The sequence below is a fragment of the Schistocerca cancellata genome, chromosome 4 (assembly GCF_023864275.1).
Source record: "Schistocerca cancellata isolate TAMUIC-IGC-003103 chromosome 4, iqSchCanc2.1, whole genome shotgun sequence".
NCBI lineage: Eukaryota > Metazoa > Arthropoda > Insecta > Orthoptera > Acrididae > Schistocerca > Schistocerca cancellata.
The window spans coordinates 813249441-813268561 of record NC_064629.1 but is presented as its reverse complement, the minus strand read 5'-3'; the positions used below and the strand labels follow the sequence as shown (position 1 = coordinate 813268561).

At 43.4% G+C, this 19121-nt stretch overlaps 1 protein-coding gene across 1 annotated transcript in view; it reads left to right on the top strand.

The window, feature by feature from the left end:
* Positions 1-19121, top strand: part of LOC126183869 (lipase 1-like) — a 295410-nt gene that overhangs the window by 234924 nt on the left and 41365 nt on the right. The window contains exon 6 of the mRNA XM_049926161.1: positions 4178-4262. Coding sequence (XP_049782118.1) covers positions 4178-4262 — 85 coding nt within the window. The remainder of the gene's footprint in view (positions 1-4177; positions 4263-19121) is intronic.

Sequence of the window (19121 nt, the reverse complement as noted above, 5' to 3'; positions counted from 1 at the left end):
TTCCTGAATTAGTATCTCTTATTGAAGGAAATAGTGCGCATATAGTATTAGGAACGGAAAGTTGGTTAAAACCGGAAGTGAACAGTAACGAAATCCTAGACACAGAATGGAATATATACCGCAAGGATAGGATAAACGCCAATGGTGGAGGAGTATTTATAGCAGTAAAGAATTCAATAATATCCAGTGAAGTTATTAGCGAATGCGAATGTGAAATAATCTGGGTTAAGCTAAGTATCAAAGGTGGGTCAGATATGATAGTCGGATGCTTCTATAGACCACCTGCATCAGCAACCGTAGTAGTTGAGCGCCTCAGAGAGAACCTGCAGAACGTCGTGAAGAAGTTTCGTGATCATACTATTGTAATAGGGGGAGACTTCAATCTACCAGGTATAGAATGGGATAGTCACACAATCAGAACTGGAGCCAGGGACAGAGACTCTTGTGACATTATCCTGACTGCCTTGTCCGAGAATTACTTCGAGCAGATAGTTAGAGAACCAACTCGTGAAGCTAACGTTTTAGACCTCATAGCAACAAATAGACCGGAACTTTTCGACTCCGTGAATGTAGAAGAGGGTATCAGTGATCATAAGTCAGTGGTTGCATCAATGACTACAAGTGTAATAAGAAATGCCAAGAAAGGAAGGAAAATATATTTGCTTAACAAGAGTGATAGGGCACAAATCGCAGAATATCTGAGTGACCACCATCAAACGTTCATTTCTGAGTAAGAGGATGTGGAACAAAAATGGAAAAAATTCAGAAACATCGTCCAGTACGCCTTAGATAAGTTCGTACCGACTAAGGTCCAAAGCGAGGGGAAAGATCCACCGTGGTATAACAATCATGTACGAAAGGTACTACGGAAACAAAGAAAGCTTCACCATAGGTTTAAGAGTAGTCGAATCATAGCTGATAAGGAAAAGCTGAACGAAGCGAAAAAGAGTGTAAAGAGAGCAATGAGAGAAGCATTCAACGAATTCGAACATAAAACATTGGCAAACAATCTAAACAAGAACCCTAAAAAGTTTTGGTCATATGTAAAATCGGTAAGCGGATCTAAATCCCCTATTCAGTCACTCGTTGACCACGATGGCACCGAAACAGAGGACGACCGAAGAAAGGCAGAAATACTGAATTCAGTGTTCCGAAACTGTTTCACTGCGGAAAATCGTAACACGGTCCCTGACTTCAGCCGTCGCACGGACGCCAAAATGGAAAATATTGAAATAAACGATATCGGAATTGAAAAACAACTGCTATCACTTAGTAGCGGAAAAGCATCCGGACCAGACGAGATACCCTTAAGATTCTACAGTGATTATGCTAAAGAACTTGCCCCCTTTCTATCAGCAATTTATCGTAGATCGCTGGAAGAACGTAAAGTACCTAGCGACTGGAAGAAAGCGCAGGTCGTTCCCATTTTCAAGAAGGGTCATAAATCAGATGCGAATAATTATAGGCCTATTTCGCTTACGTCAATCTGTTGTAGAATAATGGAACATGTTTTGTGTTCTCGTATTATGACGTTCTTAGATAATACAAATCTCCTTCATCATAACCAACATGGATTCCGCAAACAGAGATCATGTGAAACTCAGCTCGCCCTATTTGCCCAAGAAATTCACAGTGCCGTAGACACTGGCGAGCAGATTGATGCCGTATTCCTGGACTTCAGGAAGGCATTTGATACGGTTCCGCACTTACGTTTAATGAAAAAAATACGAGCTTACGGAATATCGGACCAGGTTTGTGATTGGATTCAGGATTTCCTAGAAGAAAGAACACAACATGTCATTCTTAACGGTTCAAAATCTGCAGATGTAGAGGTAATTTCGGGAGTACCGCAAGGAAGCGTGATAGGACCTTTATTGTTTACAATATACATAAATGACTTAGTTGACAACATCGGTAGCTCCGTGAGGCTATTTGCAGATGACACGGTTGTCTACAAGAAAGTAGCAACATCAGAAGACTCGTACGTACTCCAGGAAGACCTGCAGAGGATTAATGCATGGTGCGACAGCTGGCAGCTTTCCCTAAACGTAGATAAATGTAATATAATGCGCATACATAGGGGCAGAAATCCATTCCAGTACGATTATGCCATAGGTGGTAAATCATTGGAAGCGGTAACGACCGTAAAATACTTAGGAGTTACTATCCGGAGCGATCTGAAGTGGAATGATCACATAAAACAAATAGTGGGAAAAGCAGGCGCCAGGTTGAGATTCATAGGAAGAATTCTAAGAAAATGTGACTCATCGACGAAAGAAGTAGCTTACAAAACGCTTGTTCGTCCGATTCTTGAGTATTGCTCATCAGTATGGGACCCTTACCAGGTTGGATTAATAGAAGAGATAGACATGATCCAGCGAAAAGCAGCGCGATTCGTCATGGGGACATTTAGTCAGCGCGAGAGCGTTACGGAGATGCTGAACAAGCTCCAGTGGCGGACACTTCAAGAATGGCGTTACGCAATACGGAGAGGTTTATTATCGAAATTACGAGAGAGCACATTCCGGGAAGAGATGGGCAACAACGAAAAGATCCGAGAAATTAGAGCAAATACGGAGACTTACAAGCAGTCGTTCTTCCCACGCACAATTCGTGAATGGAACAGGGAAGGGGGGATCAGATAGTGGTACAATAAGTACCCTCCGCCACACACCGTAAGGTGGCTCGCGGAGTATAGATGTAGATGTAGATGTAGAGAAGGAACTACAGTGCAGTCTTCCTCAGTGAAACACTGTGGTGTAGCTGCTGCTCAAATTGCTGCTGCAGATGTAGTACAATGCGCCAGACCTATACCCCGAACACGATGATTTTCCCTCTCGGTGGTGCCACGTGGCCGTCCAGAGCTCGGTCTTCTGGTGACTATACGTTCTCGTGATCTCAGTTGCCAGCAATAATATACAGTGTCTAAATTCCTGCCAGCTTCTCGTAGCTATATTTCATCTTCTTGAAACTCAGTGATATATCGATAATGGCGTCTTTGTCTTCCTAAATGCATTCTTGGCTAAAATCAGTTCAAAATGGTTCAAATGACTCTGAGCACTATGGGACTTAACATCTGTGGTCATCAGTCTCCTAGAACTTAGAACTACTTGAACCTAACTAACCTAAGGACATCACACACATCCATGCCCGAGGCAGGATTCGAACCTGCGACCGTAGCAGTCGCGCGGTTCCGGACTGAGCGCCTAGAACCGCTAGACCACCGCGGCCGGCAAAATCAGTTCACCATGCCCAGTCTCGAAGGTAACTAATGCTGACGATTGTTACAGCGTGTATTTAAAGCAAACCTGACTTGCACCCTCGCCAACGGCCTTGCCGCAGTGGTAACACCGGTTCCTGTCAGATCACTGAAATTAAGCGCTGTCGGTCAGGGCTGGCACTTGGATGGGTGACCATCCGGTCTGCCGAGCGCTTTTGGCAAGCGGGGTGCACTCAGCCCTTGTGAAGCAAACTGAGGAGCTACTCGATTGAGAAGTAGCGGCGCCGGTCTCGGAAACTGACATACGGCCGGGAGAGCGGTGTGCTAACCACATGCCCCTCCATATCCGCATCCAGTGATTCCTGTGGTCTGAGGATGACACGGCGGCCGGTCGGTACCGTTGGGCCTTCATGGCCTGTTCGGGAGGAGTTTAGTAGTTTAGTTGACTTGCATCCTCATACTGGCGCTACTAGCGCCGCTCTTATGCGAACGTAACGAAGTTTGAATAGACACCATCTTTCAACTTTCGTCGGCCGGTGTGGCCGAGCGGTTCTAGGCGCTACAGTCCGGAACTGCGCGACCGCTACAGTCGCAGGTTCGAATCCTGCCTCGGGCATGGATATATGTGATGTCCTTAGGTTAGTTAGCTTTAAGTAGTTGTAAGTCTAGGGGACTGATGACCTCAGAAGCTAGGTCCCATAGTGCTCAGAGCCAGTTTTTTCTTCAACTTTCAACTATCGCTTATGTCGCACAACTCCTTCGTGTTGCGATTCCTTTTCCGTCAGTGTATGCGGAAAATGAGACAGAATCAGTTTCCTAAAGTAATTTTACTATAGTAGTTAATAAACTATTTCTTGTATTTTTCAAGTCTTCTTTATCCTCTTCACAGGTCTTAAAATTTTATATTTTACCATGTGGTGAGTCACACTATATATCTCATTTGTTGTCACGTTTCAGTCGGCTCTGCCATTCTACCTGTCGCATATGTTTGCTGGCGTGTCTGTGGACACTATCGCTCACTTCGCACAGATTATTAAGTCAGGTAAGTGGCAATGTTTTCCTCTCACAGCTTCTGTACTGACACCATAGTACAAATACACATCACACCTAAATTACGTCACCTAATTTTTTAAAGAGATTAATTCCACACTGAATCAATTGTTTACCTTTTCTCTTGCCTCCTCAAGTTCTTAATAACTTATATAATTTGTGACCGGCAATATATCATATATTATCTTCTTGGAGGTATTCTATTTCAGTGTCACCAAAATTACAGAACTAAATTAGGTATCGCACTGACAAGAATATAACTTATTAATTTAGTCTGGTATAATATATACTAACATTTCCAGGGGCAGATGTGGACTCTGGCCACAATTTATTGGTTATGAATTGTAGATTAAAACTGAAGAAACTGCAAAAAGGTAGGAATTTAAGGAGATGGGACCTGGATAAACTGAATGAACCAGAGTTTGTAGAGAGTTTCGAGGGAGCATTCTGGATCGAGTGACAAGAACAGAGGAAAGGAGTACAGTAGAATGAATTTAATTGATGAAAGGAGAAAATATAAAAATGCAGTCAATGTAGGAGGCGAAAGGGAACACAAACGTCTCAAAAATGAGAACGACAGGAAGTACAAATTGGCTAAGCAGGAATGGCTGGAGGACAAATGTAGGAATATAGAAGCAAATATCACTAGAGACGAGATAGATGCCGCCTAGAGGAAAATTAAAGAGACCTTTGTAGAAAAGAGAACCACCTGTGTGGGTATCAAAAGCTCAGATGAAAAACCAGTCCTAAGCAAAGAAGGGAAAGCAGAAAGGTGGAAGGAGTATATAGAGTGTCTATACAAGGAAGATGCACTTGAGGGCAATATTACGCAAATGGAAGAGGACGTAGAGGAAGATGGGATGGGACACATGATACTGCTTGAAGAATTTGACAGAGCACTGAAAGATCAGAGTCCAAATAAGGCACCGGGAGGAGACAACATTCCGTTAGAGCTACTGATAGCCTTGGGAGAGCCAACGATGACAAAACTCTTCCATCTGGTGAGCAAGGCGAAATACCCGCAGACTTCAAGAAGAAGGATATAATAATTCCAGTTTCAAAGAAATCAGGTGCTGACAGGTGTAAAAATTACCGAACTATCAGTTTAATAAGTCATACTAACACGAATCCTTTGGAGAAGAATGGAAAAACTGCTAGAGGCCGACCTCGGGGAGGATCAGTTTGTATTCCAGAGAAATCTGGGAACACGCGAGGTAATACTGACCCTACGACTTCCCATGGAGGATAGGTTAAGGAAAGGCAAATGTACGTTTATAGCATTTATAGACTTAGAGAAAACTTTTGTCAATGTTGACTGGAATACTCTCTTTCAAATCCTAAAGGTGGCAGGGGTCAAATACAGGGAACAAAAGGCTATTTACAATTTGTACAGTAACCAGATGGCAGTTATAAGAGTTGAGGAGCATGAAAGGGAAGCAGTGATTGGGAAGGGAGTGAGACACGGATGTAGCCTGTCCCCGATGTTATTCAATCTGTATATAGAGCAATCAGCAAAGGAAACAAAAGAAAAATTTGAAGCAGGAATTAAAATCAAGGAAAAAGAAATAAAAACTTAGACGTTTGCTGACGACGTTGTAATTCTGTCAGAGACAGCAAAGAACTTGGAAGAGCAGTTGAACGGAATGGACAGTGTTTTGAATAGATGATTTAAGATGAAAATCAACAAAATCAAAACGAGGATAATGGAATGTAGTCGAATTAAATGAGGTGATGCTGAGGGAATCAGATTAGGAAATGAGACACTTAAAGTAGTAGATGAGTTTCGCTACTTGGGCAGAAAAATAATTGATGATAGTCGAAGAAGAGAGGATATAAAATGTTGGCTGGCAAAGGAAAGGAAAGCGTTTCTGAAGAAGAGAAATGTGTTAACATCGAGTATAGATTTAAGTGTCAGGAAATCTTTTCTGAAAGTATTTGTGTGGAGTGTAGCCTTGTATAGAAGTGAAACATGGAAGATAAACAGTCTAGACAAGAAGAGAATACAAGGTCTTGAAATGGGGTACTACAGAAAAATGCTGAAGATTAGATGGACAGATCATGTAATTAATGAGGAGGTACAGAATAGAACTGGGAAGAAATGAAATTTGTGGCACAGCTTGACTAGAGGAAGTGATCGGTTGGTAGGACACACTCTGAGGCATCAAGGGATCACTAGTTTAGTACTGGAGGGGAGCGTGGAGGGTAAAAATCGTAGAGGGAGACCAAGAGGTGAATACAGATAGCAGATTCAGAAGGATGTAGGTTGCAGTAGTTACTGGGAGATGAAGAGGCTTGCACAGGATGGAGTAGCATGGAGAACTGCATGAAACCAGTTTTTGAACTGAAGACCATGGCAATGTGTGTGTGTGTGTGTGTGTGTGTGTGTGTGTGTGTGTGTGTGTTCAAATGGTTCAAATGGCTCTGAGCACTATGAGACTCGCGGTTCTGGACTAAAGCGTCTAGAACCGCACGGCCACCTTGGCCGGCGCGTGTGTGTGTGTGTGTGTGTGTGTGTGTGTGTGTGTGTGTGTGTGTGTGTGTGTGTGTGTGTCGTTAAGTGCGGTTTTATGTGCATGATGACCTGCAAATAATCGGCAGTTGATGCAGGAACTGGCCGTTGAACCCCAATTTGAATAAATTTAAGGTATTGGACGTAAACAGGTGCGGACTGAAAATGGAACATCCGTAATGCACATATGACTTTGTATTTGGAACAAATTAAAGAGATCGACATCAAAAAAGTATTTGTACGGAAAACCAGACACAGGCAACATATCATTACTCCACATACATCTTGCAAAATGAACGCGGTGGAAAAATCAGAGAAACTGGAGCTCATGCAGGACAATATTTCTTCCCACACAACATTTGGAACGAAATAGAAAAAGGAAGAGATAGGCGAACTGATAGTGGTACTCAAAGTATCTTCTACCACACCCAATAGGGCTGTAACGTCGTTCCATCTGCTCTTCCATGGGTAACTGGACTTCGAATATGATTAACTTTACTATTATGCAGCCGAGCTTCCGTCACTCTTTCCGTTTAAATCAGGTATGTAGTTATAAGCTGAGTGCAGATATAAATGGCGAGTGGTATGAACGCTATCGATTCTGTAATCGATTAATATTCTAAAGTTTATTGATATCACTGTCTATGTGCAACCCGATTTATGCCCCCCCCCCCCCCCTCTTTCATCACGTGGCGCCTCACAACTCTTCTATGAATATCTGCGTAGCGAGCTTGAGGCTCCAGGTCATTGCGGTGCTTATTCCTGTCCTGTGCTGCAGTTTTATTCTCTAACCGTACCTTTGCTCCTACACTATGTGCACTATGTGATCAAAAGTATCCGGACACCTGGCTAAAAATGACTTACAAGTTCGTGGCACCCGCCATCCGTAATGGTGGAATTCTATATGGTGTTGGCCCACCCTTAGCCTTGATGACAGCTTCCACTCTCGCAGGCATACGTTTGATCAGATGCTGGAAGGTTTCTTGGGGAATGGCAGCCCATTCTTCACGGAGTGCTGCATTGACGAGAGGTAACGATGTCGGTCGGTGAGGCCTGGCACGAAGTCGGCGTTCCAAAACATCCCAAAGGTGTTCTATAGGATTCAGGTCAGGACTCTGAGCAGGCCAGTTCATTACAGGAATGTTACTGTCATGTAACCACTCCGCCACAGGCCGTGCATGATGAGCAGGTGCTCGATCGTGTTGAAAGATGCAGTCCCCATCCAAGAACGTACTTAAAACATAAATGTAGGCCTGTGCTATGATAGTGCCACGCAAAACAACAAAGGGTCCAAGCCTCTTCCATGAAAAACACGACCACACCATAACGCCACCGCCTCCGGATTTTACTGTTGGCACTACACCCGCTGGCAGATGACGTTCACCGGGCATTCCCCATACCCACACCTTGCCATCAGATCGCCACATTGTGTACCGTGATAGGTCACTCAACACAACGTTTTACCACTGTTCAATTGTCCAATGTACGTTCCTTACACCAAGCGAGGCATCGTTTGGCATTTACCGGCGTGATGTGTGGCTTACGAACAGCCGCCCGACCACGAAATCCAAGTTTTCTCACCTCCCGCCTAACTCTCATAGTACTTGCAGTGGATCCTGATGCAGTCGGCGGTCTCTGTCCAACAGACTAGGTCGACCTGTACGCTTTTGTGCTGTACGTGTCCTTTCACATTTCCATTTCACTATCACACCGGAAACAGTGGACCTAGGGATGTTTCGGAGTGTGGAAATCTCCCGTACAGACGTATGACAGAAGTGATACCCAATCACCTGACCACATTCGAAGTCCTTGAGTTCTACTGAGCGCCCCATTCTGCTCTCTCACGATGTCTAATGACTACTGAGGTCTCTGAAATGGAGTATCTGGCAGTAGGTGGCAACAAAATGCACCTAATATGAAAAACGTATGTTTTGGGGGTGTCTGGATACTTTTGATCACATAGTGTATTTTTCCTCTCGGACAGATTCCCTGTTCACAACTAACACTCGTAGGACGTTAGTTGTTGCTATTCCCACTTTGTTCCCTTACTTTACACATTTTTCGCTTAAATTATTTTGTCACCATACCCGTGTTTGACTACCTCCTTTTCCAAACTTTTACAGCATGTGCGAGCGATATGGGACGGTCCCCCAATACTCAGCATACTCAGCATGGTAGCCAGTCTAGGGGGGGGGGGGGGGTTTATCAGGTACCTCTACAGTGGTACCTCCCTGACCACGCAGGGATGGAAGGATCGCAATGTCGATGCCCGAGCTCTCACCTCCCTGCGCAAACCAATGAGTAAGTGCCTCTCTAGCACCGGGACGCCAGGTACTGGTCATCAGAACAGGTGGCCTATGCTCTGGGCTCTGGCTAGGTGACGCCCCTGCGGAAAGCCCTTATTCGGAATAGGCAGTAGGTGGCATCATCACAGATATTTGGCGTCATGAAACGACCAAAACTACCGGCCAGTGACTTCGAGGCTCCAATAGTCTCTTCAGACAGACCGCAATTCAATGCTGATCGTTACCATCGCAGGAACTTCCTCTCCTTGATTACACGATAGGAGGATCACAAATCCAAGCAACTTGCAGACATTTATTCTGCTTATTTCCTGGTTTGCACCAAAACAGTTGGAGAGTCCTGTCTTTCCATTACATCAATTTTGAGTGTGTGTGTGTGTGTGTGTGTGTGTGTGTGTGTGGAGAATGTTGTAAACGTATTTGACGAATACTCTTCATTTGGAAATTACGAACTGGTTCCATCTTAATTAAAATGGCAAATACTACCCAGTCCTTGGCGCTACTCTCTTGTAACTAGCTTGGTGATTTACTTGTTACCATCACACCCCACAACAACCACAACAGGGTATAGGGCTTAATTTTTCACCAGGACGCAATGATGTGGGCAGATGAACAACTATGCGAAAGTAGTGTAAAAAGATTCACTCTGGGACAACAAACATCACACGTTGCATCACTTCCAGTGATATGATAACGCGGTAACTGATGAGCAGTGAATTATCAGTGGGCATACGAACCAACATAACGACCTTATCTCCAGGTCACCGATAAGGACTTCCATTGTCAGGGTGTGCACTTCGCCGACTTGTAATGAAGGTCACCCTCAGTCCACTCCCCCGCGGAACCACAGAAAAATGATCAATGTCATCCGGGGGAACCCCTGACTACTCTCCTCCCCTCCCCTCTCCACCACCCTTGGACCAATAGGAAGGCTGGACAGTTGATATTCAAGCACCCCCTCCCTGTCTTCATCTTTTATATCTGGAGCACTTGAGTGGATGGCTTCACTCTGGAGCTGGAACCATAGGAAGAGGATCAGGCTGTGTCTGTTAATAACAAATTATTGTAATTACGTCACTCAAAGTATCTTTGCTAAGAACAGTGTAATATAACGTAATTTTCTTGATCCAAGGAACCAGCGGAGACCACACGCAGGCAGAAAGTAAGTCCTTTCATTCTTCCATATTTTTCCCAGTTGTACGTAATTTTTTCACACATTTTATCGTATATTTCCATATATTTCCGTATTTCCCACGATTTTACGTATTTTTCCACAGTTTTCGTATTTTTCCATATTTTCCACTATTTTACATACTTTTCGACATACACCGCTGGCCGGTGTGGCCGAGCGGTTCTGGGCGCTATAGTCTGGAACCGCGCGACCGCTACGGTCGCAGGTTCGAATCCTGCCTCGGGCATGGATGTGTGTGATGTCCTTAGGTTAGTTAGGTTTAAGTAGGTCTAAGTTCTAGGGGACTAATGACCTCAGAAGTTAAGTCCCATAGTGCTCATATACTTTTTTCTTTTTTGACAAACAGGCTGTTTGAGAAGTGATGGTCAATAATTCACACATGGAAAGAACAGGCCAAAAGTAGCTAGAAACCTGCAATAAACGTAAGTCCCGAAACCAGCTGTTGCTGAGCTATTGCATTAATTCGAGTTGGGAACCAACTGTAAACGCCCCTGGATACCGCGGTATTTACGTTGGTATCTCAAGATTTCGGATCGACTATCTGTTTGTTTACGCGTGCGCAACAACTTCCCTTTCCCCCTCTGTGCATTGTGCCGTACAGGCCTCACAATTAGTTACGAACGTGAAGGCACCATGGACAGAGGTTACACCAATGAAGAGTACGCTGACATGCACTTCATGTGTGGCAAAGCGAATGGCAGTGCCCTTGAGGCCGCACAATTGTATGAAGAAGCCTTTCCTCTCCGCAGGCAGCCCGACGGGCGCACATTTAGCTGATTACATCAGCGCCTTAGAGAAACTGGGAGTTTCGCACACCATGCACTAGAAGGTCGACCCAGATCCATAACACCCGATGTTGAGGAAAGGATGTTGCGCAATGTACACGTATGTCCGAGTACTTCAACAAGGAGGATTGCTACCTAAGAGCGTGTCCTGAGTCATAGCAGTGTGTGGCGGACTTCACGTCGGCAAGTACTCTATCCATATCATTTCCAGCGAGTTCTCGGCCAATCGTAATACAGCATGTGCCTGAATCAACACCATTCATTCTCGAATCCTGCAACTGCGTTAACTGAACGCTGCCTCCACCACCGCAAGGCCCCACGTAGCTCAGACGTGTAGTCGGAATGGCATTCCTTGCAGAAATGAAATGCCAAGCCCTAAGGAAGGAGCACCATGGCCTTAGTGTGTGGCCCTTATATTTCTTATAAATACAGCAGCTTTCTTTGGAAATCGGTAAAACTGTAGTGCTTAAAAAACTTGCTGTGATGTCATTAATATGTCACGACATCATTATTTCTACCATTTTGTTCGTTTTTAACACACACACTATAACATCACACACGCGCAACTAATGAAGTGGTGACTTAACAATGATGAACAATTGATGCGCATGTTGCATTGCGATTGGTTGAGAACTTCAAGTAATTGGATAAAACTATGGAAAAATCTAAAGCATGTGGACAAATACGTAAAATTATGGAAAATATGGAAAATACGAAAAATTTTAAAAATATGTAAAACAGTGAAATATATGGGAAAACACGAAAAATGGGTGAATAATACTTAAAATTGGGGAAAATATGGGAGAATGTGAGTACTTACATATCTGTCTTGGTGCTTGAATGAGAATCGTATAATATTAAGCTGTTAACAAGAAATAGGCACAGCCTGATACTCTCCCTATGCTGCCCAGGTCCAGAGAAGCATCCTCCTCTTCTAGTGTCTACCCTCTCGGGAACCATCTCCCATGAAATGCACAGATCGGGGACCGACACCAGTCAGTAGGTGAAGGACCCATAGTCTGTGGTCCCAGGACTGCCTGCTCTTCTTCCATCCCTCCATCCGCAACGCCTAAGCCATTTCAACAATCTCAACTGCCAATAGCTGTGAAAGAGAAGAAGAAAAAATCTCAGGGGAATGCTTCTCTTATGACTTCAGAGGCTCCAAATCTCTCCTCTCCCTCACCCCTCCCCATGTTGGTGCACTCCGAACCAATACTCATGGATGTTGCTCCAGCTCAACTGGTGAGAGACAGTGATCCTGGGATGTGACCTATCCTCCCGGACCCTTCACATCTAACCAAGACACTCTCAATGTGATGATACGATGGAACTCCAGTCTTCAAGAAGGGTCGTCGAGCAGATGTGCAAAACTATAGACCTATATCTCTGACGTCGACCTGTTGTAGAATTTTAGAACATGTTTTTTGCTCGAGTATCATGTCGTTTTTGGAAACCCAGAATCTACTATGTAGGAATCAACAGCGATCGTGTGAGACCCAACTCGCTTTATTTGTTCATGAGACCCAGAAAATATTAGATACAGGCTCCCAGGTAGATGCTAATTTTCTTGACTTCCGGAAGGCGTTCGATACAGTTCCGCACTGTCGCCTGATAAACAAAGTAAGAGCCTACGGAATATCAGACCAGCTGTGTGGCTGGATTGAAGAGTTTTTAGCAAACAGAACACAGCATGTTGCTATCAATGGAGAGACGTCTACAGACGTTAAAGTAACCTCTGGCGTGCCACAGGGGAGTGTTATGGGACCATTGCTTTTCACAATATATATAAATGTCCTAGTAGATAGTGTCGGAAGTTCCATGCGGCTTTTCGCGGATGATGCTGTAGTATACAGAGAAGTTGCAGCATTAGAAAATTGTAGCGAAATGCAGGAAGATCAGCAGCGGATAGGCACTTGGTGCAGGGAGTGGCAACTGACCCTTAACATAGACAAATGTAATGTATTGCGAATATATAGAAAGAAGGATCCTTTATTGTATGATTATATGATAGCGGAACAAACACTGGTAGCAGTTACTTCTGTAAAATATCTGGGAGTATGCGTGCGGAACGATTTGAAGTGGAATGATCATATAAAATTAATTATTGGTAAGGCGGGTACAAGGTTGAGATTCATTGGGAGAGTCCTTAGAAAATGTAGTCCATCAACAAAGGAGGTGGCTTACAAAACACTCGTTCGACCTATACTTGAGTATTGCTCATCAGTGTGGGATCCGTACCAGATCGGGTTGACGGAGGAGATATAGAAGATCCAAAGAAGAGCGGCGCGTTTCGTCACAGGGTTATTTAGTAACCGTGATAGCGTTACGGAGATGTTTAACAAACTCAAGTGGCAGACTCTGCAAGAGAGGCGCTCTGCATCGCGGTGTAGCTTGCTTGCCAGGTTTCGAGAGGGTGCGTTTCTGGATGAGGTATCGAATATATCGAATATATTGCTTCCCCCTACTTATACCTCCCGAGGAGATCACGAATGTAAAATTAGAGAGATTAGAGCGCGCACGGAGGCTTTCAGACAGTCGTTCTTCCCGCGAACCATACGCGACTGGAACAGGAAAGGGAGGTAATGACAGTGGCACGTAAAGTGCCCTCCGCCACACACCGTTGGGTGGCTTGCGGAGTATAAATGTAGATGTAGATGCAGATATTACTGTCACTTGCCACAACTGCAACAATTAATTTCCTCTTGTTCTGTGAGCTATGTCACCCTCTAAGAAACACGCTTCACTGATGACCGTTCTCCAGCTCTTCGAGATTAACTGTGCACTCTGTCAGAATCATACTAGCCAAAGAGCATCTGGAAGGGTAAATACATTGGTTTACACAAATATCATCAGTGAGAGGAGTCCCCTCCACACCACATAGGAAGTAATAGCAGTGAAACTGCAAACGACTCCAGTGATCATCATTTGTAACGTTTATATACCTCCATGCAGGGTACTTACCTACATCGATATGATCATCTTAATCCTACAGCCCTCTCCTCCCTCCCCCTTCTTTTCTCCTGTCTCCTACTTGGGCATTTGAATGCACACGACCCCTATGGGGAATTATCACTTCATCTGATAGGGGCCTTCTGAGTGACCAGCTTCTTTCCAATCTTTATGTGTCTCTCCTCAATTCAGTACCACCCATGGCACCTTTTCGACAATCGATCTTACGATCTCTTCCCTCAGTCTTGTGGCTTCACCACAATAGTCGCTACACAACGATATTTGTGATAGTGACCACTTTCATATGACCCTGGCACTTCCTAGTCACTGCTTTTAGACCAGTTATCACGTTGAGCTCTACAAGAATCCAACTGGCACCTGTATACCTTCACTATCACCTGCAGCTCTCAGTCAGATTGCATTTGGCCTATGATGTCAGCGGGTGGGGAAGGGGGAGAGAGTGAAATATGGAAACAGCACATGATAGCGTCATTGATGGCGTCACTGGAAACCTGGCAACAATACACACTGCATCAGAGCTCCCACAGCTGTACTACCGATCATTATGCTCAGTTCTCGAATAATGGGTCCTTCTATTCCTCTGTTACTGGGATTTCCGGAAGGAACAATCCATTACCGATCCTGCAGTTAGACTGGAAACAGCAATACGGCAGGATTTTACTTATATATTTGTTCTTTATTTTACACGTCTAGTTCCGCAAGACCAAACTGAGGAAGAAATCTCCAAGGTCATGGAACGTGTCAGTACATGAAATTACAACATAAAAATAATAACAGATGAAATAAAATGTTTATGAAACCAAAAAAAGACAAGCCGTAAGTTTATGTAAATGAAATGAACAATATAACACGGGAATTAGCTTAATTTTCAAGGAAGTCGTAGACAGAATAGAAGGAGTGACCGATGAGAAGACTCTTCAGTTTCGATTTGAAAGAGCGTGGATTACTGCTAAGATTTTTGAATTCAGCAGTATACTGCACACCTTTCTGCACAAGAGTCAAGGAAGTATTAACTGAATAAAAGCTGCCAATTCTTCGAAATAAGCTGATATTGTTAACAAGAAACAACAGTAAAGAATATAAATATTAAGAGACCAATTTCAGAATACTCACGCTAATGAACAGGGGTCGACAAGAGTTTCGTGAACTTAACACCACTTATTGACCGAACCGCCCGTTTTTGGTAATGAGCCAAAAATATCCTTCGAGAATGTGAAGAGTTATCCCAAAATATAATACCATGCGTCATAAGCAAATGAAAATAAGCAAAGTAGACAACTTTTCGTGTCCAACGATCACGTACTTCAGATACCGTTCGAATAGTTAAAATGGCAGTATTAAGTCTTTGGACAGGATCCTGAACGTGGGCTTTCCACGACAGTTTACTATCTAGCTGAACACCTATAAATTTGAACTGTTAAGTTTCACTAATCATATGCCCCATTCTATGAAATTAAAACGTCAGGTTTTGTTGAATTGTGTGTTAGAAATTGTAAAAACTGAATCTTACTGCGATTTAGCGTTAGTTTATTTTCTGCAAGCCATGAACTTATGTTATGAACCGCACCGTTTGAAACAGTACCACCGTTGCACACAACATCTTTTACTACCAAGCTAGTGTCATCAACAAACAGAAATATTTTAGAGCCTCCTGTAATACTAATCAGTTCGTTAAACTTCTCCCCAATGTGAATACTAGCACTCCTTCCCTCCTTCTGTGATCACCAATCTCCATGCACCTTGTAAGAGAAAGATACTGGGAAGGACTTAGCAAAGTTCGTTTCCTTGATCGGCCGACCTGAAGTCCAGCACTTATATTCCTGTTGCGCGTTTTTTTCTTATAGAACCACGGTCTAAATTCAGGCCGGCCGGTGCTGTCGAGCGCTTCTAGGCGCTACAGTCTGGAACCGCGCGACCGCTACGGTCGCAGGTTCGAATCCTGCCTCGGGCATGGATGTGTGTGATGTCTTTAGGTTAGTTAGGTTTAAGTAGTTCTACGTTCTAGGAGACTGATGACCTCAGAAGTTAAGTCCCATAGTGCTCAGAGCCATTTGAACCATTTTTGAACTAAGTTCAGTTAATATTTCCGGGACTTCAGACGACTTTGCGTCCAGGGGAAACTAGAGGCTGTTAAGAACTGCTTTGTTCAATAGGAAGCTCACGGCTACGAAAAGTCAGTGTTATAGGGCGAAAGAGCGTCAGAGTGAAGAATATTTAAACCTTTTGATCTGTCAATAAACAGTGAAATCTTTGAAAATTATGCACAGAAGGCTTTTCAACCAGGAAGGTTGCTTGACGTGTACGCTGGAGTCAAAGTGGTATAATGCTGCTGGGGAATCAGTTCCAGTTGGCAGATTACACCATCCAGGACGCCCACTTTCGACAGGTGCACAGAATGATCGATATCCACGATTTTTGAGGCAAAGGAACCGTGGGCCTGAGTGCCCCAGAAGTGAATTCGGTGTTCGAAGACGTCATCCATCGCATTAAACTGTTAGGATACCAATCTCCATTTCCAGTGACCATGACAAGCACCACATTGTACACCACACTGCCACGGACTCCGTTAGAGATGGGCAAGAAATCATGGAGAATGGATGCGCCACTATTGGCGTCAGGTATTGTTTACGGACGAAACATTGATCTGTTTATACCCATATAATCGGAGACAATATATTTCTTCATTGTTTCTGTTTCCCGTTGTTCCTTAGTTGCTTAAAATTCGTGGAGGTATGTTCCGTCTACGCAACTAATTGAAAACAGTTTGCTTATTGCCATACGCGTTTCGCTTCTGTTATTTGCGAAGCAACTTCAGTGGCCTGTAATACATGCTTCTTTTTATACATATACTAAATGTAGTATGTGGTAGTTACAATATGTTACTATGTTGCCGGTCGTTGTGACCGAGCGGTTCTTGGCGCTTCCGTCCGGAACCTCGCTGCTGCTACGGTCGCAGGTTCGAATCCTGCCTCGGGCGTGGATGCGTGTCATGTCCTTAGGTTAGTTAGGTTTAAGTAGTTCTAAGTTCTAGGGGACTGATGACCACAGATGTTAAGTCCCATAGTGCCTGGAGGCACTTTTTTGTTACTATGTTAAATTCTGTCATGTTTGTCTCTTGTTTTTTAGGTTAGAATCAATTTTGCAGCACAAATTTTGTGATGTGAAATTATCGTTCGGCGTTACTTACGATTTCCAGCGCTGTTAGCCCATGTGTGTGGTCGTGGACTTGTGTTCATTAGTTTTCATACTCCAGTTGGCCGATTTCCGACTTTCTTTCATTCACATTTGTTTCAACACGTCGCATGCATCACTTGCACTTTACATTTTGCATTCATGTTTCTGTTTACTGCGTGTTGTGTTGCCAACTGTCGTTGTGCGTTTTATCTTTCGTCTTTTTTATGTTGTGTGTGTGGTTTGATATATTCATTTTGAGTGTGAGTGTGTGTGTGTGTGTATTTTGTTGTGTTTAAATGCGTCGTTCTTTGTGAGAGTTTGTGATATTTTTATATTTATGTGTGTGTGTGTGTGTGTGTGTGTGTGAGAGAGAGAGAGAGAGAGAGAGAGAGGGACACTTTCCATCTAAAACACGTAATAATAAATACAACAAGGAAAGCAATAACGAGAGTTTCTTAAGCAATAGACAACGACTGTATTAGCATAATCACGCTCAATAACGTATCCAATAGCGTAATATCTGTCTTAACACACATATTTAATTTTTCTCTCGTACATGCTTCTTTGCCACTTCATGGCAAAGAAGCATAGTCTGAACTATTCCTCCGCTATTGTGATGTAATTAAACATGGTACAAGTACTGAAAGCATAAGATGGTTAGAACTTACTGTGAATGCTTGTGACGTTACATCTGCAACATTCGTTGATGTGACCATGTCAGAGCTTTATACATCCAGGAAGGGTGGTTGTGGCCAGACAAGTTATGGGACTACCACACGCTATGTCTAACCACACATGTTCCTTAGTGCACAAGCACCCCAGTACTTCGCCTCAGAGATTAAACATCTTTCTTTCAATCATAATATAAACGCAGGGTCTCACCTGTCCTACCTGTGCCAATACATAAAACAAAAACATTGGCAAACTCCTTCACTACCTCTGCTGTCAGCCTCTGGAACACGTGCCTTGCACTCTTCGTACAATTCGAAGTACTGCTACTTTTTAGAAAAAGTGGAAGAAATCCTGTCATCCTCAGAGCCCTTCACCAAAAGTGACGTATACAGCCCAACTTCCCCTCTGTCAGAAAGCAAAGCCAATGCACCCCTCTTCACACATTTATGCTTCTTTTTCATTTCTTCTCCCAATGAGTCACCCACCTTCTGCTCTCTTATATTCTTGAACTGTGATATCACATTCATCTTTCCCTTTCTCGGCCATTCCTTTCTCCATGCCCATTGTTGCTGGCACTCATAGTTAAAAACCTATCTTATTGTAATCTCTAATTATTGTTGTATTTACCATGTACAAATATCAAATATGTGTACGTTTTTCTTATCTGTACTCTTACTATTTTTATTTTTAGAAATTTAGTGCAACATGCTTGCTGTAATATATGCAAAGTAAATTATGTAGAACTCCTGGTTAGGTGTAAGAGAGGGCCTGATGGTCCTAATATTCCCAGTTTAAGTAAATAAATAACTGTTTGTCATATACCTGTCTGTGGCTCAGTGTGTTACCACTTTCGGCATACCTCGGCTATATTTGTGTTATGCTTGCAATGCATCAACAAACAATACAATGTAAAAAATAACTGTGGTATCAATGGGACAAGAACTGTAGCTACTTCAGCCAAATTCCGAAGGCTCAAAGGCTGCCATGCGACTACTGCATAAGTACAAAGATGTGCTCTTATTTGTTTATTCAGGTCAGAAGCATCTTGGCAATTCAAACAGATAAAAGTGTTATAGCAAATATATAAAACAATATGTGGTAATTGTAAGCAATCACAGAGAATCAAAAAGGTCAATAACTAAAATCGTTGCAATAAGAAGGGAACAAACACACTGCTAAAAGTTAGCTACATGTGGTGCTGTCGCTATTGTCAGTGTGTGTTACTATACCACCGGTGCGAGATGTA